At 39.5% G+C, this 18,129-nt stretch overlaps 1 protein-coding gene across 1 annotated transcript in view; it reads left to right on the top strand.

The window, feature by feature from the left end:
- Nucleotides 1–10,728, top strand: part of gpx7 (glutathione peroxidase 7) — a 12,486-nt gene extending 1,758 nt beyond the window's left edge. The window contains 2 exon segments of the mRNA NM_001020501.1: nt 3,464–3,725; nt 10,195–10,728. Coding sequence (NP_001018337.1) covers nt 3,464–3,725; nt 10,195–10,358 — 426 coding nt within the window. The 3' untranslated portion in view covers nt 10,359–10,728.
- The last annotated feature ends 7,401 nt before the right edge of the window (nt 10,729–18,129 follow it).

Raw genomic sequence — 18,129 nt, 5'->3', positions numbered from 1 at the left:
CTCTCCATACACCCATCCATCCGTCTCTCCATCCATGCATCCATCCCTCCCTCCCTCCATCTCTCCATCCATCCATCCATCTATCTCTCCATCCATGCATCCATCCTTCCCTCCATCCATCCATCCATCCATCCATCCATCCGTCTCTCCATCCATCCATCAAACATTATTTAGTGTTCTATCTATCTATCTATCTATCTATCTATCTATCTATCTATCTATCTATCTATCTATCTATCTATCTATCTATCTATCTATCTATCTATCTATCTATCCGTATTGGAAGAAAGCTGACATTGCAATATTTAGTTTTTCTCCGATATTGCGATCTCATTTCACAAGATGACTTGAGTTACTCTATTTGGATAGAATTTCTGAGCATTGATGGGGATGATTTTGTAGGTAATGTACAAAATTAAACAAACAAACTTGAGCACAAAAACAAAAACCAATAGAACAAAGATGAAAATGAATTAAACAGTGCTTTATGGTTTTTGGTGGAGTCTGCAGGTACAGCAGTTCAGAAATAAATGTAAAACAACACTTCAGTTTTCACTATAAATACACTCACCGGCCACTTTATTAGGTACACCTGTCCAACTGCTCGTTAACACTAATTTCTAATCAGCCAATCACACGGCAGCAACTCAATGCATTTAGGCATGTAGACATGGTCAAGAAGATCTGCTGCAGTTCAAACCGAGCATCAGAATGGGGAAGAAAGGAGATTTACGTGACTTTGAACGTGGCATGGTTGTTGATGCCAGAAGGGCTGGGCTGAGTATTCCAGAAACTGCTGATCTACTGAGATTTTCACGCTCAACCATCTCTAGGGTTTACAGAGAATGGTCCGAAAAAAAGAGAAAATATTCAGTGAGTGGCAGTTTTGTGGGCGCAAATGCCTTGTTGATGTCAGAGGAGAATGGCCAGACTGGTTCAAGTTGATAGAAAGACAGTAACTCAAATAACCACTCGTTACAGCTGAGGTCTGCAGATAAGCATCTCCGAACACACAAAACGTCCAACCTTGAGGCAGATGGGCTACAGCAGCAGAAGACCAAAACGGGTGCCACTCCTGTCAGCTAAGAACAGGAAACTGAGGCTACAATTCACACAGGCTGACCATGTCCATCCCTTAATGACCATACTGTACCCATCTTCTGTTGGCTACTTCCAGCAGAATAATGTGCCATGTCATAAAGCACGAACCATCTCAGACTGGCTTCTTGAACATGACAATGAGTTCACTGTACTCAAATGGCCTCCACAGTCACCAGATCTCAATCCAATAGAGCAGCTTTGGGATGTGGTGGAACGGGAGATTCACATCATGTGGATGTGCAGCCGACAAATCTGCAGCAACAGCGTGATGCCATCACGTCAATATGGAGAATAACCTCCAATGCCTTGTTGAATCTATGCCATGAAGGATTAAGCCAGTTCTGAAGGCAAGTAAGGTACTAGTAACGTGTGCCTAATAAAGTGGCCGGTGAGTGTAATTAAACAATTAATATTTTTGTTAAAACAAAAAAAAAACAAAAAAAGATTTCATCAATCAATCAATCAATCAATCAATCAATCAATCAATCAATCAATCAATCAATCAATCAATCAATCAATCAATCAAGATTACCACTTCCCTTATTTTAATGTGTACTTGCACTCCTATACCCACTACTACTGTGCTGTTAAAAATGCATACATTAGGATTAAACAGCTCTTTACATACAATTATTCATCCTCGTTGCTTTAGTAGTTGTGACCCACGGGTCAGTTTTAACACTAAATAACCAACACAAACATGAAGAGCTTTTATTAACAGTGGGCTTAATGGAAATTCTGTATGCGAAGGGCTGATATTATAGATCAAGGGTTGATGGTCAATACAGCAATTTGCATTTAAACAAACGATCCAATATACAGCAAGTCATGTGTGGATTGGATTATCAATGAGAGAAGTGGAGCGTGGAAACCAGGGGCAGATTGAGCTCCATTACTGACCTGAGAGCAGCTCTTAACTAATCTGCCGCTCCTCCACTGACTCCCTCACTGCGCCTCTAATGGGTTCAGTCGGCTTTTAGACCTTAAAAAGCCACACTGCTTTAAAAAGCTCAGTATAATTCATTGACAACTCTGGACTTAAAAAAGACAAAGAAATAAGCTTAGTGTGCTAATTGGTCTTCAGAAATGTTTTCTTCATTTAATGGCAGGTTCTGAGTGAAAATGGTTTCAAATAAATTCACATTTTGAATTTTAAAACTTGACAGGAAGAACATTTTATTTCATGGATTTTTTTGATCAGTTCATAAAAACATCAGTTATCAGTCGATAAAATGATTGATTACAATTCAATCAATCAATCCATTTACCCATCCATCCATCCATCCATCCATCCATCCATCCATCCATCCATCCATCCATCCATCCATCCATCCATCCATCCATCCAACCACCCACATATTTACCCATCTATCTTTTCATCCATCCACCCACCCATTTATCGTTCCACCCACCCCTCCCTCCATCTCTTTACTAATTTATCTTTCCATCCATCCATCCATCCATCCATCCATCCATCCATCCATCCATCCATTAATTTACCCATCTATCAATCCATGTATCCATCCATCCATCTATTTACCTATCCATCCATTCATCCATCCATCCATCCAACCACCCACCTATTTACTCATCTATCTTTCCATCCATCATCCATCCATCCATCCATCCATCCATCCAACCACCCACCAATTTACCCATCTATTTTTTCATTTATCCATGCATTTATCCATTCATCAATCTATCCATCCATTCACCCACCCAACCATTTTTCTATCTATCTTTCCATCTATCTATCCATTTACTCATCTATCTTTCCATTCATACATCTACCTATCTATCTTTTCAGCTATGCACCCATCTATCCTTCAATCCATTTATCCATCCATCCATCCATCCATCCACCCAATTATCCATCCATCCATCCATCCATCCACTTATCTTTTCACCCATGCACCCATCCATCCTTCAATTCACCTATCCATCCATCCATCCATCCATCCATCCATCCATCCATCCATCCATCCATCCATCCATCCATCAAATTATCCATCCATCTATCCATCCTTTCATCTAATTTTCCACCTATTCACCCTCCCACACATTACCCATTTATCTTTACATCCCTCCATCCATCCATCCATCCATTTATCCATCCATCCATCTACCTATTTACACATCTATCTTTTCATCTATTCATCCATCCATCCATCCATTCATCCTTTCATCCATTTACTATCAATTTTTCCACCTATCCACCCTCCCACACATTTATCCATCCATCCATCCATCCATCCATCCATCCTGTCTGTCTGTCCATCTTTCTATAATCTTCAATGCAGTATTGAGTATATGATGAATGTACAGTATCTGTTGTTGATTGTACTGTAATGTGTGTTGTCAGGTGTCTCTGGCAGTGAATGTGGCCAGTGAATGCGGTTACACAGACGAGCACTACAAAGACCTTCAGCAGCTGCAAAAAGACTTCGGCCCGTTCCATTTCAACGTCTTGGCTTTTCCCTGTAACCAGTTCGGTCAGCAGGAGCCCGGCAGCGATAAAGAGATCGACAGCTTCGTGCGCAGAGTCTACGGGGTTTCCTTTCCAATCTTCAGCAAAATAGCTGTTGTGGGTATTGGGGCAAACAATGCTTACAAATACCTCGTCGGTGAGTGGAAGCATTCATTTACACATTTAGGGCTGTGTGTGAAATGGAAATTCGATTTGAGTTTGGGAAAAACAATTATAGAGATAAAATAATTACTGTGTCATACCGTCCCCTTTTTAGAAGTCTGCATGCATTCGTTTGTTCGCCCAATCTCACATGGAAATCAGTACAATCATATACTGTGACCTTTTGAGCATGGGACGTGCTTGATTTATTGAAGTGTATTCAATTCTTTTTATGTTTTTATAAGCGTGAAGGAAAACTTCAGCCTCAAAGACGAGCAGAACACACACGTATAAAGTCATCTTTTAGCTCAAACTCCATCTACGTGTTCAAATACATGCAAAAATGTGGCACATAATTATATAAACCATTGTTTGTTATCTAATAAATGATCGAAAAAAAGTTGAAAATGGACGTCCCGGTGGCCTCGGCTGAGTCAGTTGGCATTTCTGTGTGAAATTTACGTGTTCTCTCGTGTTGGCGTGGGTTTCCTGCGGGTGCTTCGGTTTTCCCCACAAGTCCAAAGACATGTGGGTGAATTGGGTAAATTGTCCGTAGTGTATGTGTGTGAATGAGAGTGTATGGATGTTTCCCAGTGATGGGTTGCGGCTGGAAGGGCATCCACTGCGTAAAACATATGCTGGTTAAGTTGGCAGTTCATTCCTCTATGGGGACCCCATATCAATAAAGAGACTAAGCCGAAAAGAAAATAAATGAATGAATGAAGTTGAAATTGTTTGTGTAATTGTAAAGCCTCAAGAACATTACAAAACTTTGTCCAGATTTCGGCATGATTAACTTGACGTAAACGGTGTTGGGATGTACAAATAGGCATGGGACACAACATTCAATCATTTCTACTTTTGTAGAGTGTCATAGCACTGTGGCGAATTTAGGCATGGGCAATCGTTTACTCCTATTTTTATCCTAGTCATTTCCCCATAGACAAATGCAGTGGAAATTGTAAAGCAATTGCAGAAAAGAGCACACATACACATTTGCAGAACAAGGAGCCGATGACACTAAAAACATTTTCCAGTTCTGAAAACATAAGGAGCACCACACAGCCTTTCTGTTAACTTAAGAGCAGTGTGCTGCACTTTATGTTGCTAGGCAACCACTGTATCAATGGTCTTTGTACTGGAGTGCATGACATTGTTTTTTTTCTGAAAGAGAATGACTCTACGTACTTATTGTTTTCATATACAGAGGGGGAAAACTTTTGAACACGTCACTATTTTTCTCAAAAAACGTATTTTTAAAGCTGCTGTTGACTTAAAATTTTCCTCAGATGTTGGTAACAACCAAATAAATCCATATATGGAAGGAAAACAAATGTAATTAGTGTACAAATGAATGTAAGTATGTGTAACGGAATGAAATGAAAAAGGAAAGAGACAAAGTATTGAACACATGAAGAAAGGGAGGTGTGGAAAGGCAGTGAAAGCTCAGACAGCAGATGAAATCTCTCATTAGTTCTTCAGCAATTCTCTGCCCTTCCCCAGTGTAAATGAATATCAGCTGCTTCAGTCCAACATCTACATTAGCAGGAGGATGAAAACGAAAGCAGGGTGGGCATTTCAGCAAGACAATGATCCAAAACACAGCCAAGGAGACTCTCAGATGCTTTCAGAAAAAGAAAATCAAGCTGTAGAATGGCCCAGCCAATCACCTGACTTGAATCCAATAATCAGCAGGAGATTGAGCTGAAGCTCGTTTTAGTCACTCCTGCGGGAGTTAGAGCTGAGGATTGAGGGTCTAAGTGGAAGAAAGAAAATAGCGGAATGATCAACGCTGAAGGAAAACAGTTAGTGGAGAAACTCGACGCTGGAAAAGAAATTTTTGGGGGATTAAAAGGCTAAGGAGATAAGGGTGGAGATCAGAGAAGGGGTAAAAGGTAGCGGAAGCACTCAACGCTGTAAGGAAGAAAAGAAGGGGCAAATAATTGCCAGGCGCAGGATCTCGACGGCGGAAAGAAGAAAATGAGTATACAAGAGTATATATGAATATATATGTATATATATAAATCACCAAGTAAGGGCCGGGGAGGGGCGGTGATTGACTCCTGCGGGAGTCGAAGCTCAGAGCGACCCCTGCGGGGGTCAGAGCTGATTGTGGGCATTTCTCCTGCTGAAGGAGGAGATTGTATTTTAAATACAAAATACAAAATTAAAGTTCAGAATTACTAGAGGAGAACCACAGAAGCATCAAGATTTTGACACTGTTGAAGTCATATAAGAGGCGTCTTTAAGCTGCCATCACCAAAAAAGCCTTTTATATAAAATACATTTCAGTAGTTCAGCACTTTCACGTTGTGTAATTCCAATGTTAACTCATTTTCCAGATTTTGTTTTGTTTTGTCTTATTTTTATGCTTGTGTTGTTTGGGTTTTTACCTAAATCTGGTTCAATTCCAAGTCAACAGCTCCTTTAGAAACATTAAAAAAAGCATGATGTCTTTAATAGACAGATTTCACACGGCAGCCATTTTAAACAGCAAAATCGAGGCTGCGGTGGGAGGAAATCCAGCAGTATCACCTGAGTCACATAAGAATGTTGTGTACCTAGCTGTATATGCTATCAGCAAAGAGAAAATGACACACATTTATCATTTCACTGCCTACCGAGTGACCCAAGGTCCATTCTGAATGAATAGTGAAAATAAAAAGGGATATCTGAGCTCATTTTCGGCTAAGTTAAGGGAAATGGCACTAGTTAGCTAATGTTTTCTTTCCCAAACACATGTTTTAGATGTCATTAATCAAAGTCAAGTTAATGAACTGATTCTTTCACTATATTAGACTCGTCACAATACTGAATTTCGGTGCCGAAAAAAAAAAAAAAAACGTCCATTTCCCATTAACATTTAAGGCACTGTTGATGGCATTCGTAAACAGCGCTGATTTGCTACTGTGTTCATGTGCTTAACAGAAATGACTGTGATTGGCCGAGAAGATCATCAGTTCACTGCACTTCACTGATGTTTACCGATTGCAAACAAAGATGAGCGATCCGCTGATAAATCGGCTAATCTTCACGGCATTAAAGTGATCCAATGTCTGTGTATCTGTGTTTGTAATCTGTGAAGAGCAGTATACTGATGTCCTTCATGGTCAATCAGTCATTTCTGCTGAGCACTGGTGAATACTTTTTAGAAATCAGCGCTGTTTATGAACGCGATCAGCAGCGCTTAAATGTAAGCAGTAAATGGACGTTTTTAAAAGTTCAGTACCAGGACAACACCATTTCAGACAACATGAGGGTGTGCTACAGAGGACTGCAGTATTTTATCGCTCACCGGGTTACATAGACTGAAGCAGGAAAGCGTCTCCATGGTGTTACTGCCATGAACTAAAACCTCGGAGAACACTTAAGTGTATTACCCTTAAAGAGATTCTGATGTTGTTTGATGCCTAATCTGCTTACTGAATGATATTAAAGTGATGTTTACACCATTTCTGCATTTTGAAATCGCAGGAACAGCTGGAGGGTTGTAGTCCACATCACGTTGTTGCAATGTTTACAGTGCTGAGCATATACTTCCGGGTTTCTTGCCACCCAGCCTTGCTTTTGTGTTTTAAAACAGCGGCAGCATGAAATAAGCACATACTTATGCTGTATATATGGAGCAAAATGCCATCGGAAGGAAGCACTAAATAGACTAGGGGTTCCCAAACTTTTCAGCCCACGACCCCCAAAATAACAATTCCAGTGATTCGCGACCCCTACTGTCCTCGCAGGGACAACACAAAAAGTGCAACAGTCTAACAACCATGTAATGTTTCACTTATTAACTGGCTTGTCATTTGTATGTTGTTTTTTTATGTAACTATTAAACACTAGTTTTGTCTTCTGTAGGTTATGTATAAAATATGGTAATTCTAATAGTTTAATTACACTCTAAAAATATTGTTATTCAAAAAAAATATTAATTATTGCAACAGTTTGCATTAATATATTCAAGTTACGACAACATCTAACAAAATAAAGTTCAGACAACAAACTTTAATATGTTGGCCAAATCTTTTCCTCTTCAATCAGAGGTATTTTTACAAAGCAAAAACCTCAAATTTTTAAGTTGAGTACTTAAAAAAATAAGTTGTTTGACTTAGTTTTTTTCATTAAAATTAAAAACATATCCAGTGTTATGTACTTAATTACATGCCCGTTTTCAAGTTTAGAACCTCAAATAAATGAAGTATCGGAAATTGTTTAATTTTTTGTTTGTTTTCAAATTTACTGTTCAAGCTTGTAAGAAATACATTTAATAACCACATTTTTGTTTTCTAATATTTTTTTATTTGTATTAAACCACAGGTTTTTATTGTTTTACAAAACAAAAACATGTACTGTTCCATATTATCAGTATAGAAAAATAACAAAAAACATCAGTATGTGGACTTAAAAGTACAAAACAACTCCATTAGTGTGGAAAAATTGAGTTATTAACCCAATTTCTTGCTACAAGTTAAATATTGTTTTAAAGTAACTGACAGATACATTTACCTTTAAAATAGCCGCATTTTTGAATTAATGTATTTGTCAATATTTTCCTGTTTTGAAAACTTAATAAAATAATTTTGGCAGCTTAAAAGTTTTAATCTAATCAGCATTTTAGAATTTTTAAGTTACAATAATATGTTAAACTATGTAGTGGTAACAGACCTCTTGAGTTATTTTTTAGAGTGTACATAGATTTTTGGAAATCACCAAGCGACCCCCCTCCCATTTTGTCCTGACCCTCACTTTGGAAATCACTGAAATAGACAATTACTGGAAAATCTATGCATCTTCTTGATGACAGAATGGCGTAACATGTAGTCTGGCATATTTGTTACCCGCGACACGTCAAGATTTGATCTAGACACTGTTTAACCGTGAATGATAACTGTGTAATTTGAATGGGCTTAAATCATACGAACATGATTCTTAAAGTCATGCCAAGCTATATTCTAGAAGATGATCAGATATAAGAAATCAATAAAAAACCTTTTGATCATATTTAGTCATTAATTCAATAATCCCTCATAATCATTTTTTGAATCGTGATTATGATCTTTTCCATAATCGAGCAGCCCTAATCCCTACTAACAACCCAAGCTCATTCTGGAAACGTAGCCCCACGGACGTTTCTGGAGACCGCGATGTACGTGGCCGGAGGTATGTACGGATGTGTTTAGTTTTTTTCGAGCGAACACTGTGGGGTGTGTATAGGGGCCTCCTCTTCGCGCTTGCCGGCCGACGGCTCGCCTCCGAGTGGAGGGCTTTCCTGATGCAACTAGTTTGTCCGCTTAGCTCACAGCGTTGCGTCGGCGGAGCGGAGGCCCCAGAGGAGGAACCGGCCGCGGGGACGACAACCGGGATCAAGTCCGGGGAACAGCGGTTCCAGAAATCAGGTAAGATGAAAAATGGAATCTAAAAAAATAAGGGCGAGAACGCGGCGGGATCCGAAAACGCGGTCGAAATCGAAGACGAGGGCTTTTGCTTTTTTTTGTTTTTTGTTTTTCCGGACGGCTTTTGCAAACCGTCGCTCTGGGTTTAGGGAAGGAGGAGGAGGAAGAGGAGGGCGGCCGGGTCGGTCGATCCGGTGGCTTTTCGCGCAAGAACGGCGCAGGCGCGAATGGCGCGCGCTCCCGAGAGGCGCCCGAGACGCAAAAAAGCGCGCACAGCACAGATCCGCGAAAACAAAAAACGCTCGAATACGTACCTCCCGGGACTTATCTCGCGGTCCGCAGAAACGTCCGCGGGGCTACGTTTCCACAATGAGCCTGGGTTGCCTACTAAATGAGGAAAATGGTAGAAACCATGACAGCATTTATAATGGTTTTAATGGGAACTCGCTTGCCTATTGTTTTTCTACAGGCGGCACTTTGAAACCACAAAGTCCTACTGAGACATGTCTCAAAACAGTATTCATTTAATCATTTTCCTTTGGCTTAGTCCCTTATTTATCAGTGGTCACCACAGCGGAATGAACCGCCAACTATTCCAGCATGTGTTTTAAGCAGCAGATGCCCTTCCAGCTGCAACTCAATACTGGGAAACACTCATACACTCTTACATTTACACACACACTCATACACTACAGTCAATTCAGTTAATCCAATTCCCCTATAGCGCATGTGTTTGGACTGTGGGGGAAACCGGAGCACCCAGGGGAAACCCACGCCAACACGGGGAGAACATGCAAACTCCACATAGAAATGTTAACTTTCCCAGCCAGGACTCAAACTAGTGACCTTCTTGCAGTGCTAACCACTGAGCCACCATGCCACCCACGTCTGAACAACATTAAATACAAAATATAAGGAGTTCCCGCTCAAGCGAACACTTACTATTCAGGTAGCATGACATAAACAAACAGCTTGAGGAAGCTTTTAATTTTTCCCACAATAAGATCACAACCTTACTGATTTGACATGGTTTGCTCTCATCTAAACACTCATCCGTCTTTCTTCTAATTTCAGAAGCGTCTAGAAAAGAGCCGACCTGGAATTTCTGGAAGTACCTCATTGATACCGACGGCAAAGTCGTTGATGCTTGGGGTCCCGAAGTCTCCGTCAAAGAAATTCGCCCACGGATCACGGAGATGGTTCGGAAGTTGATCATCAAGAGGAAAGAAGAGCTGTAAAAATCCTCATCTGCGAACCCTGTTGACACTCAGACCTCAGAAACAGATCTCTTTGAAGAAACACATGCTAATTTAGGCCTCTTCAAACAGCGCAGCGTGAGATTACTCCAGCACAGCTCACATCTCCTCTACTTTGTTGCATCAGATTTGTTCTCTTGACATGTTTGTGAAGAGAAGCACTGAGAAATAAAGACCACTTTTATTAACAGACTGACTAAATGATGGCAAAACAATGAAAAGGGAGCAATAGGATGAATGGTTCTGGAGCTGAAATGTTTGTTTTTATGTACTCCAGCTAACATTTTTACTTCTGCGATCTTTCTAAGAGGTGAAAATGGCTTCAATAAAGGTTTTTTAAAGTGTTTTCAGATTTTATTCACTGATTTCATTTATTTTTCTGATGAAAATATGACTTGGGGGGGCTGGGGGCTGCATAGTGGCGCAGTGTGTCGCCTCACAGCAAAAAGGGCGCAGGTTCGAGCCTCGGTTGGGTCAGCTGGCATTCCTGTGTGGAGTTTGCATGTTCTCCCCTTCTTGGTGTGGGTTTCCTCCAGGTGCTCCGGTTTCCACCACAAGTCCAAAGACATGCGCTATAGGTGAATTGGGTAATTTGTCTGTAGTGTATGAGTGTGTATGGGTGTTTCCCAGTGCTGGATTGTGGCTGGAAGTGCATCCACTGCGTAAAACACATATTGGATTAGTTGGCAGTTCATTCCGCTGTGGCGACCCCTGATTAAAATAGGGACTAAGCCGAAGACAAAAAGAATGAATGAATATGACTTGTGTAACACAAATAGATTATTATAGTACCGTCCCAACTGTGAATTACTACTTTAACCCACAGCATTACATAATTTCACCCAGTACATTGGGTTATTTGGATTTAATGTAATTTATTAATTGTAGTAATACTACTAGAAGCGGTAGTAGAAGTAATATACTACTACTATATTAATAGAGCGGAGAAACTGGCGTCACCTTGTAGGCCAATTGACTGCTAGTGTCACCGACTCGGTCCCAATCATTCCCCTCGCTGGCCAGCAGAGGCCACCATCTCCGGACTTTTAGCATTACATCATCCACTTAAACTGATAAGCGCGCACACCTGAGTCCAATCTCGCTACGACCCACGCTACCTTGCTTGTATCTGGACTCTGAACCATGCCGCCTGCTTTTGACCCACGCCTGCTATTGAGACTGAACTACGCCTGCCACTGATCCATGCCTGTTATATCTCTCTGTGACGTTCAGCCGCCAGCCCTTCGACCCATTTTAAATACAGTTGATGTGGGTTCACACGTGAGTGCGTATTGTATGATTGTGTTTGAACTGTGTCTATTAAATACTGCAAATGGATCCCTCCGTGTCAGGCTCCTCGTTACAGCCAGCATAAAATTGGTTCCCTTAATAAAATCCCCGTAGGGTTTTCCAATAGGTTTTTCGAAGATTGCAAATAATAAGCTCTGTGCTCAAACACAAATCATTACACTCATGTTTTATCCAGCCAGATAATCCTCACACGAAAACACAGTTTTTAGATCTTAAATGCAAATGCAAGAACTAATAAGCTAACATTAGGCTATAAGCGACTATAGGATTGAGAACACACTAGCTTATTTTTAGAAATATGGTCCATGACAAAGATTTACTCTCTCGGCGTATTAAATTATAACCCATGCTCTATATTATAAACAAATACAAATATGCAAAAACACATCTGTATAGACCTTACGTGGCTTTTGGATGGTTTCTAATGTGGGAAATGCATTTTGTTTTGCTTTACTGTTGTTTTAAAAGTTTTAAAACTGTATGTGTAAATGTGCCTACATAGTATTATCATTAGACATATTGAAATAAGTGTATCGCTCGCATGCATACAGCTTGCTTACCTTAACAGACGACAGAAAGGAGGCGTGAGGAACAAGTCTATCAAATGCCTGCAGGTTCCATCATGGACACAGAGCAACATTCAATATTGTTGTTTTTTGTCAAAAAGTACTGCAAAAAGCAGCCCATACAGTCATATATGCTATAAATATTGAGGAGTGTAAATATTGCAGTAATGACAGAGTTAAATGTGTTCAGATGAAGAAAAAAAATCTATGAAAAAATCAACTGATCATGTTAAAATGACAGTTAACATGTGTGTATTTTTACATTTGCATTACTGAAAGCAGGAAAGAGACTGTCACGGTACGGGATTGAAAACGGGAACAAAACAGGTTGTAGAATCCAAGTGCAAATTTTAATGACAATTGTGCAGCGAAAGTCACAAAAATCAAAGTAACAAACAAAACAAACAAGCGAGCAACTCAAACAGATTAACTCGAACTAGACTTTAACAACTGAGACAAGATACTAGAGCAAGATCAGGAACACATACCAACAACAATGACAACGACCACATAGATATATATACATCATAGATATACACACTAGATATCGCATAGGGACCCTGAGCATGCGTCAATAGCGCCGCCACATTGGTACAGTGCTCCCAGGACAAATGTCATTCAACCGCACTAGTCAAGACAGTGTTATTACGTGAAGATGCTGGACTTTAGCGCTGTCTACGGGTGTAGTAACGAGCAAACAAAGAAAACAAAGCACAAAGGCAGAACATTTCATAGGTAATATTAAGTTTTTTTCTGTTTTTGTATGTTCTGAACTTTTGTGCTAATCAGGTAACGTTATTGATGATAATACAGTCTCTTACTGCATTCACCATACGGCAAAGCAGCTCCAACTCGCACTAAACACTCGGCTTATGCTAGTTTTGTTGAATAAAATCAGCAAACAATGCAAAAGAAATATGACAACGAGATGCTGCGCTGCCAGAAACTTGTATTATTGTCGGCTAACGTTAGTGAAAGAGTCGTTCGGGGATTAATTCACAAACGAATCGCTCCCTCCGTCAGTATGAGAAGTGAAAGCAGGAGAGGAGGTGTGTTTCAGGACATGATTATATTAAATTTAACAGGGAGGGTGAATAGTACATTTCTGTACACAAACACAAGCTTTTTGTCAAGGATGCCCGTGCGGTCACTGATCCATCAAGGTAGAAAAGTGATGTAAAATTATAATTTTTGTAATTAGAAAAAAAAAAATTACATACTAACATCCAGGAAAACTCCCGATCATAGATATATGTGTATATGTGTATATCTCTGGCTTTGCATGGCCACAGTCCTCCACTGTACCTCGGTCCTGCATTCATTTTAAAGGAGCGCTACCCTGTAGCAAGATGGCGGCGCTATTGACGCATTCCGTCCAATAGACAACAACAGGCCAGGCGACATCTAGTGTATATTTCTATGTATATACATTAGATGTCGCCTAGCCTATTGTTGTCTATTGGATGTAATGCGTCAATAGCGCCGCCATCTTGGTACAGGGTAGCGCTCCTTTAAAATGAATGCCGGACCAAGGTACAGTGGAGGACTGTGGCCATCCAAAGCCAGAGATATACACATATATTCAACATTGGTCGGATATCCGAATAAACAATTTGTGAATTAATATGTTTTGTGTTGGTCTTAAAACAGGATTGTTGCTAGATCAGAAACTGTGGCCTGAAGTTATCAATAATTATTTATATTATTTATTACATTTCCCCTTTATTGTATTTTATTAATGTCTACCCAAACCCTAAACCTAACTATCACCACAGTACTGTAAAATATTAATGATTGTTTTACAGTGTCACAAAAATGATGCTAAATTGATGGCATAACTGCAGCTGTATCCTATTTAGGCTACACAAAACAGAAACATGATTAAAATACATAAAATCATCATTTCAGAGTATTTGTAAAAGTCGGGATTCGAACCCAACACGTCATTTGAAACACAGTGACAGCGTGCTCACGCACAGTCCACACTAGGCCATATGAAACGGGAAATTCTTCTTGACCTTGACAGCCAAATGCAGATTCGCCAGGTCTCGAAACGCCACATGACTTAAGTGCTTCGGATCATGCTTCGGTGCAGTGTTTCGAAACACTTGCGCTTCGGGATCTCGACACTGTATCGAAACGTCAGTTTCACGTCAGCCATCCCTACCTCTTGCCTGTTATGCCTAGTTCACACTAGAGGATTTTAAGCCTGATTTGAGCCCGATTTGGAAGTTAACGAGCTCGGCGACAGATCGGGCTGTGATCGAGAAGAAATCTGCGGGTGCTCGCCGCTCGCCGCTCTTTATGTGTGAACTACTGAACAACGCATCAACGAGGCTCGCTGACGCGTTGCCGACACCTCGCAGACGGAAATCCAACATTTAGCATGCTGAATATTCCAGAGCAGTCGGCAGACTCAACCCCACGTGTGGTCAGATGTAGTGACGAGCTGCAGCCAATGAGAGAGCATATCAGCATGAGCTGAATTCCTGTGTGTTCAGGAGCTCAGCAGAAACATCTGTGATTGGTCAGAATGGGCATCAGTGCACTCGCTTCATTCTGCGTTAGCACAGACATGAGAGGAGGCTATATTAACAGTGGAACTAGAATTCTGTAACTATTAGAATTACCATACTGCTCATTCTGACCGTTCTCATATGAAACGCCATATTGTCACAACATATTTACATTCAAAGCTATTATTGAGATATTAAAATTAAGCTTTGAATGTCTGACATCATATTTAATGACACCATTACCCTAAAAATATCATATTTTTTTGGTAATACAGCCTATAAATATGTAGTTAAGATACTAGAACACATAAAGATCTTGGCTTTCATTTTCACTTTCAAACAGGAGCTATTTCACTGCACAGAATATGCTGTTTTTTAAGATATCTGAAGTAAATTGATGTTTTTGCCATCAGAAAGTTTTGTTTATGTTAGCAGGAAATTGCTAGGCAAGAAAACGCACACATATTTAAAGTCACAGTGAAAAGTATCAGACATGCATGCAGTCATTTTGACCAATATGGTAATTTAAGGCAGAAATGCTCAGTTCTTTACTGTTTTGTAATAAAAAAAATAACAATGTCAGAAAGAAATACACTAATAGTTAGAAAACGGCAGGGTGTTATAAACATGTTAGTTTTATTTCAAAGAGTTATAAAATTACAAAAGCTAAAAACTCTCTGTGTATCTATCCACTGGAACCTGCAGATGAGGGATTAATCCGCTGGTAGATCAGCTGATTTGACAATGTTTTTAAATGCTTTCTCCAAAGCTTGAAACGCTGTTAGTGATGTCATCAGCACACAAGCAGCCAATAGTGTTCAGCTTTTTCTGACGACTCCTCCCTCAAAATTTCATTGGCTGTGGTTTGGTAGCTTGAATGAGCTGATGGGGTATGAGATGTTGTCAGATCATGTAGTGTGTGACCCCCCTCTTGTGGACCATTCACAGAGTGTTGCGTAGTGTGAACACCACAGAGATTAAAAGACACAAAGTCAAGTCATGTAGTGTGAACGGCACAGCGATCTGCTGATGTCTAAAATCCTGTAGTGTGAACTAGGCTTTAGTCGACTACGATTCTGGGCTGTCTCCATATACCTGTTTGCACTCACCATTGCTTGCCTCACCACTGATTAATCCTGCATTTGGATCCTACCTCAGTTGGTTGTGTCACTCCCCGTTGTTACACAAATATACTGGAATGCATTAAACCGATGCTGGATCAAACATAGATAAACCGAAAAGGTAGGTTAAAAAAAAAAAGCTTCATTTTAGTGTTTTTTTTTTCACATTTGACTCAGTGAAAAGTTGATACAACCCAGCATTCATAGAGTGTTTAATTAAATAATTGATTTAAATTCAATTCATTTCTTTTGAACATCCTTTCAAATGTTTTGTTAAAGATCTGCAGGCTGAAATGCTTCACTGTCCCTCACAAGCCAAAATGTATTCAAAGTAAAATATTTCGACAAGATATGTCCTCCAATTTTTGTTTATGCAGAGGTTTTGAGGATAGAACATCTTTTGTACAGTTTCTTCACAGACGTGTCCTCTAAATCCAAAGCAAGAGCTCATCGTGACTCTAGAGACACTTTTGGAACACTTAAATGTGTTGAAGCGTGTATAGGGGTGTTACAAAGCAAATTAAATACAACTAAATAAATTAATTACAATAAATAATTATGGAACTTATCTGTGATGTTCATATTGTCCTCAGAAAATGCAAAAAATGCTTTTCTTACTTAGATTTTTTTTGTCTTGTTTCTAGTTGTTAAACTCATTTAATATTGGCATTATTTCTCTAAACAAAACGATATGTGAATTTTTAGATGTTTGGACTAGAAACAAGACAAAAAATCTAAGTAAGAAAAGCATTTTTTGCAGTGTAGGGAAGATAATTCTGTTATTAACTCTTCAAACTTCACTTTTTAGTCATATATTTATCTATTATTATTATTTTTGGCATGTTTCAAAACTGAAATTGTGCGATGAACGTCGGTCACAGTAACTTTTATTTCCTGGTTTCGTTCCGGAAATTATCCGTTTACAGATTAAGCGCTGATCCAAAACGTCTGCTTTACAATGAGTACGTTAATAATCTGATTTTAATAAGATTAAGACAATACTCTGAATAAGAGTCGACCATTTAAACAGCGATTTCTGATTCATTTAATCTGATTAAGATAATAATGGAACTAAACAGAAATGGTATTAAGACGTGGAGTATGGCGATTTTATTGCCATAATTGAAGTGCAGTACAGACATGTAAACACCGCAATCACACTATTACCGTCGTGTAGGATTGTCGCCGCATTTTGCGACAGGATAGTCTATTGACCTTATTCTTTCATGCGGATGTTCGCTCGCTTTTGGGATTGTTTTAGAACTTCCGATTTCAGTCACCTATGGGAGAAATGACTAGGAATAACTAATGTCATCAAACTTGCTCTACAAACTAGTGTTTGCATGACTATACAGACCGGGTTGAATAATTTAATAAGAAAATATTAGCTTGCAACATCAAGCAGCAGAATGAGCTGTTTTTAAACCTCTAAAAATTAATGGAAGTGAATGAGACTGGAAGTTTCCAGCCAAAAAGATTCAAATGGCTGCGCCCGCTCGTATGTGAAGAATAAGGTGAATACACACACGGCTGTTTGACACTATTTTCTGCACCTATCGAGTCAGTGAAAGACCACAGACACCTGCAACGTGAAATGCAGAACTTTTTTTTCTCTCCATAAGGCGTTTGGTATCGAATATCATTAAAACAACACTCTTCCAGCAGTTCATACTCGCATGCAATATCTCATTTGTCACAGGAGGCATGCGTTAAATGTTCCTGAATAAAAGCGAAAGTGCCAAACTGCAGTTAAAGTCAACAAATTAAAAATGTTTGAGAACAAACCAATCAGAGTCTCATCTCCCATTCCCTTTAAGACTCAGCTGCATCGCGCCATAGTGCATTTGCTATTTACATGGTGGACTTTGCAAGTGTAAAAACTGAACGCTTCACTAGCAAGAAAACAGTTAAACAGAGCATCTAAAGCACGCGGATAAAGAATGAGCCTCCTCCATTCAGCCTCTTTACTTTCTCTTTACTTCTTTACTTTCGTGAATAAGGAAACAGTGTTGAAGGAAACAGTTTTGACATCCATCAGTATACGTAATAAATTTCATTTGTTAAGCGCAAAGATTTGTTTCATTACTATTTCTAAATTCAGTTCTAATTTCCAGCAAAGGAATAAATGAGCAATAATACAGAGCTACATCCAAACATCCGTTCTATTCTTATGCCCCATATAGTGACACATACGTCTCCAAAATCCGACAGGTGGACAAATCTAAGCTTGTTTTTAATA

This window comes from Danio rerio, chromosome 23, assembly GCF_052040795.2.
Source record: "Danio rerio strain M-AB ecotype USA chromosome 23, GRCz13ab, whole genome shotgun sequence".
In the NCBI taxonomy this organism is placed as follows: domain Eukaryota; kingdom Metazoa; phylum Chordata; class Actinopteri; order Cypriniformes; family Danionidae; genus Danio; species Danio rerio.
The sequence above is the reverse complement of the archived record's forward strand: the minus strand, read 5'-3'. Positions and strand labels throughout refer to the sequence as shown.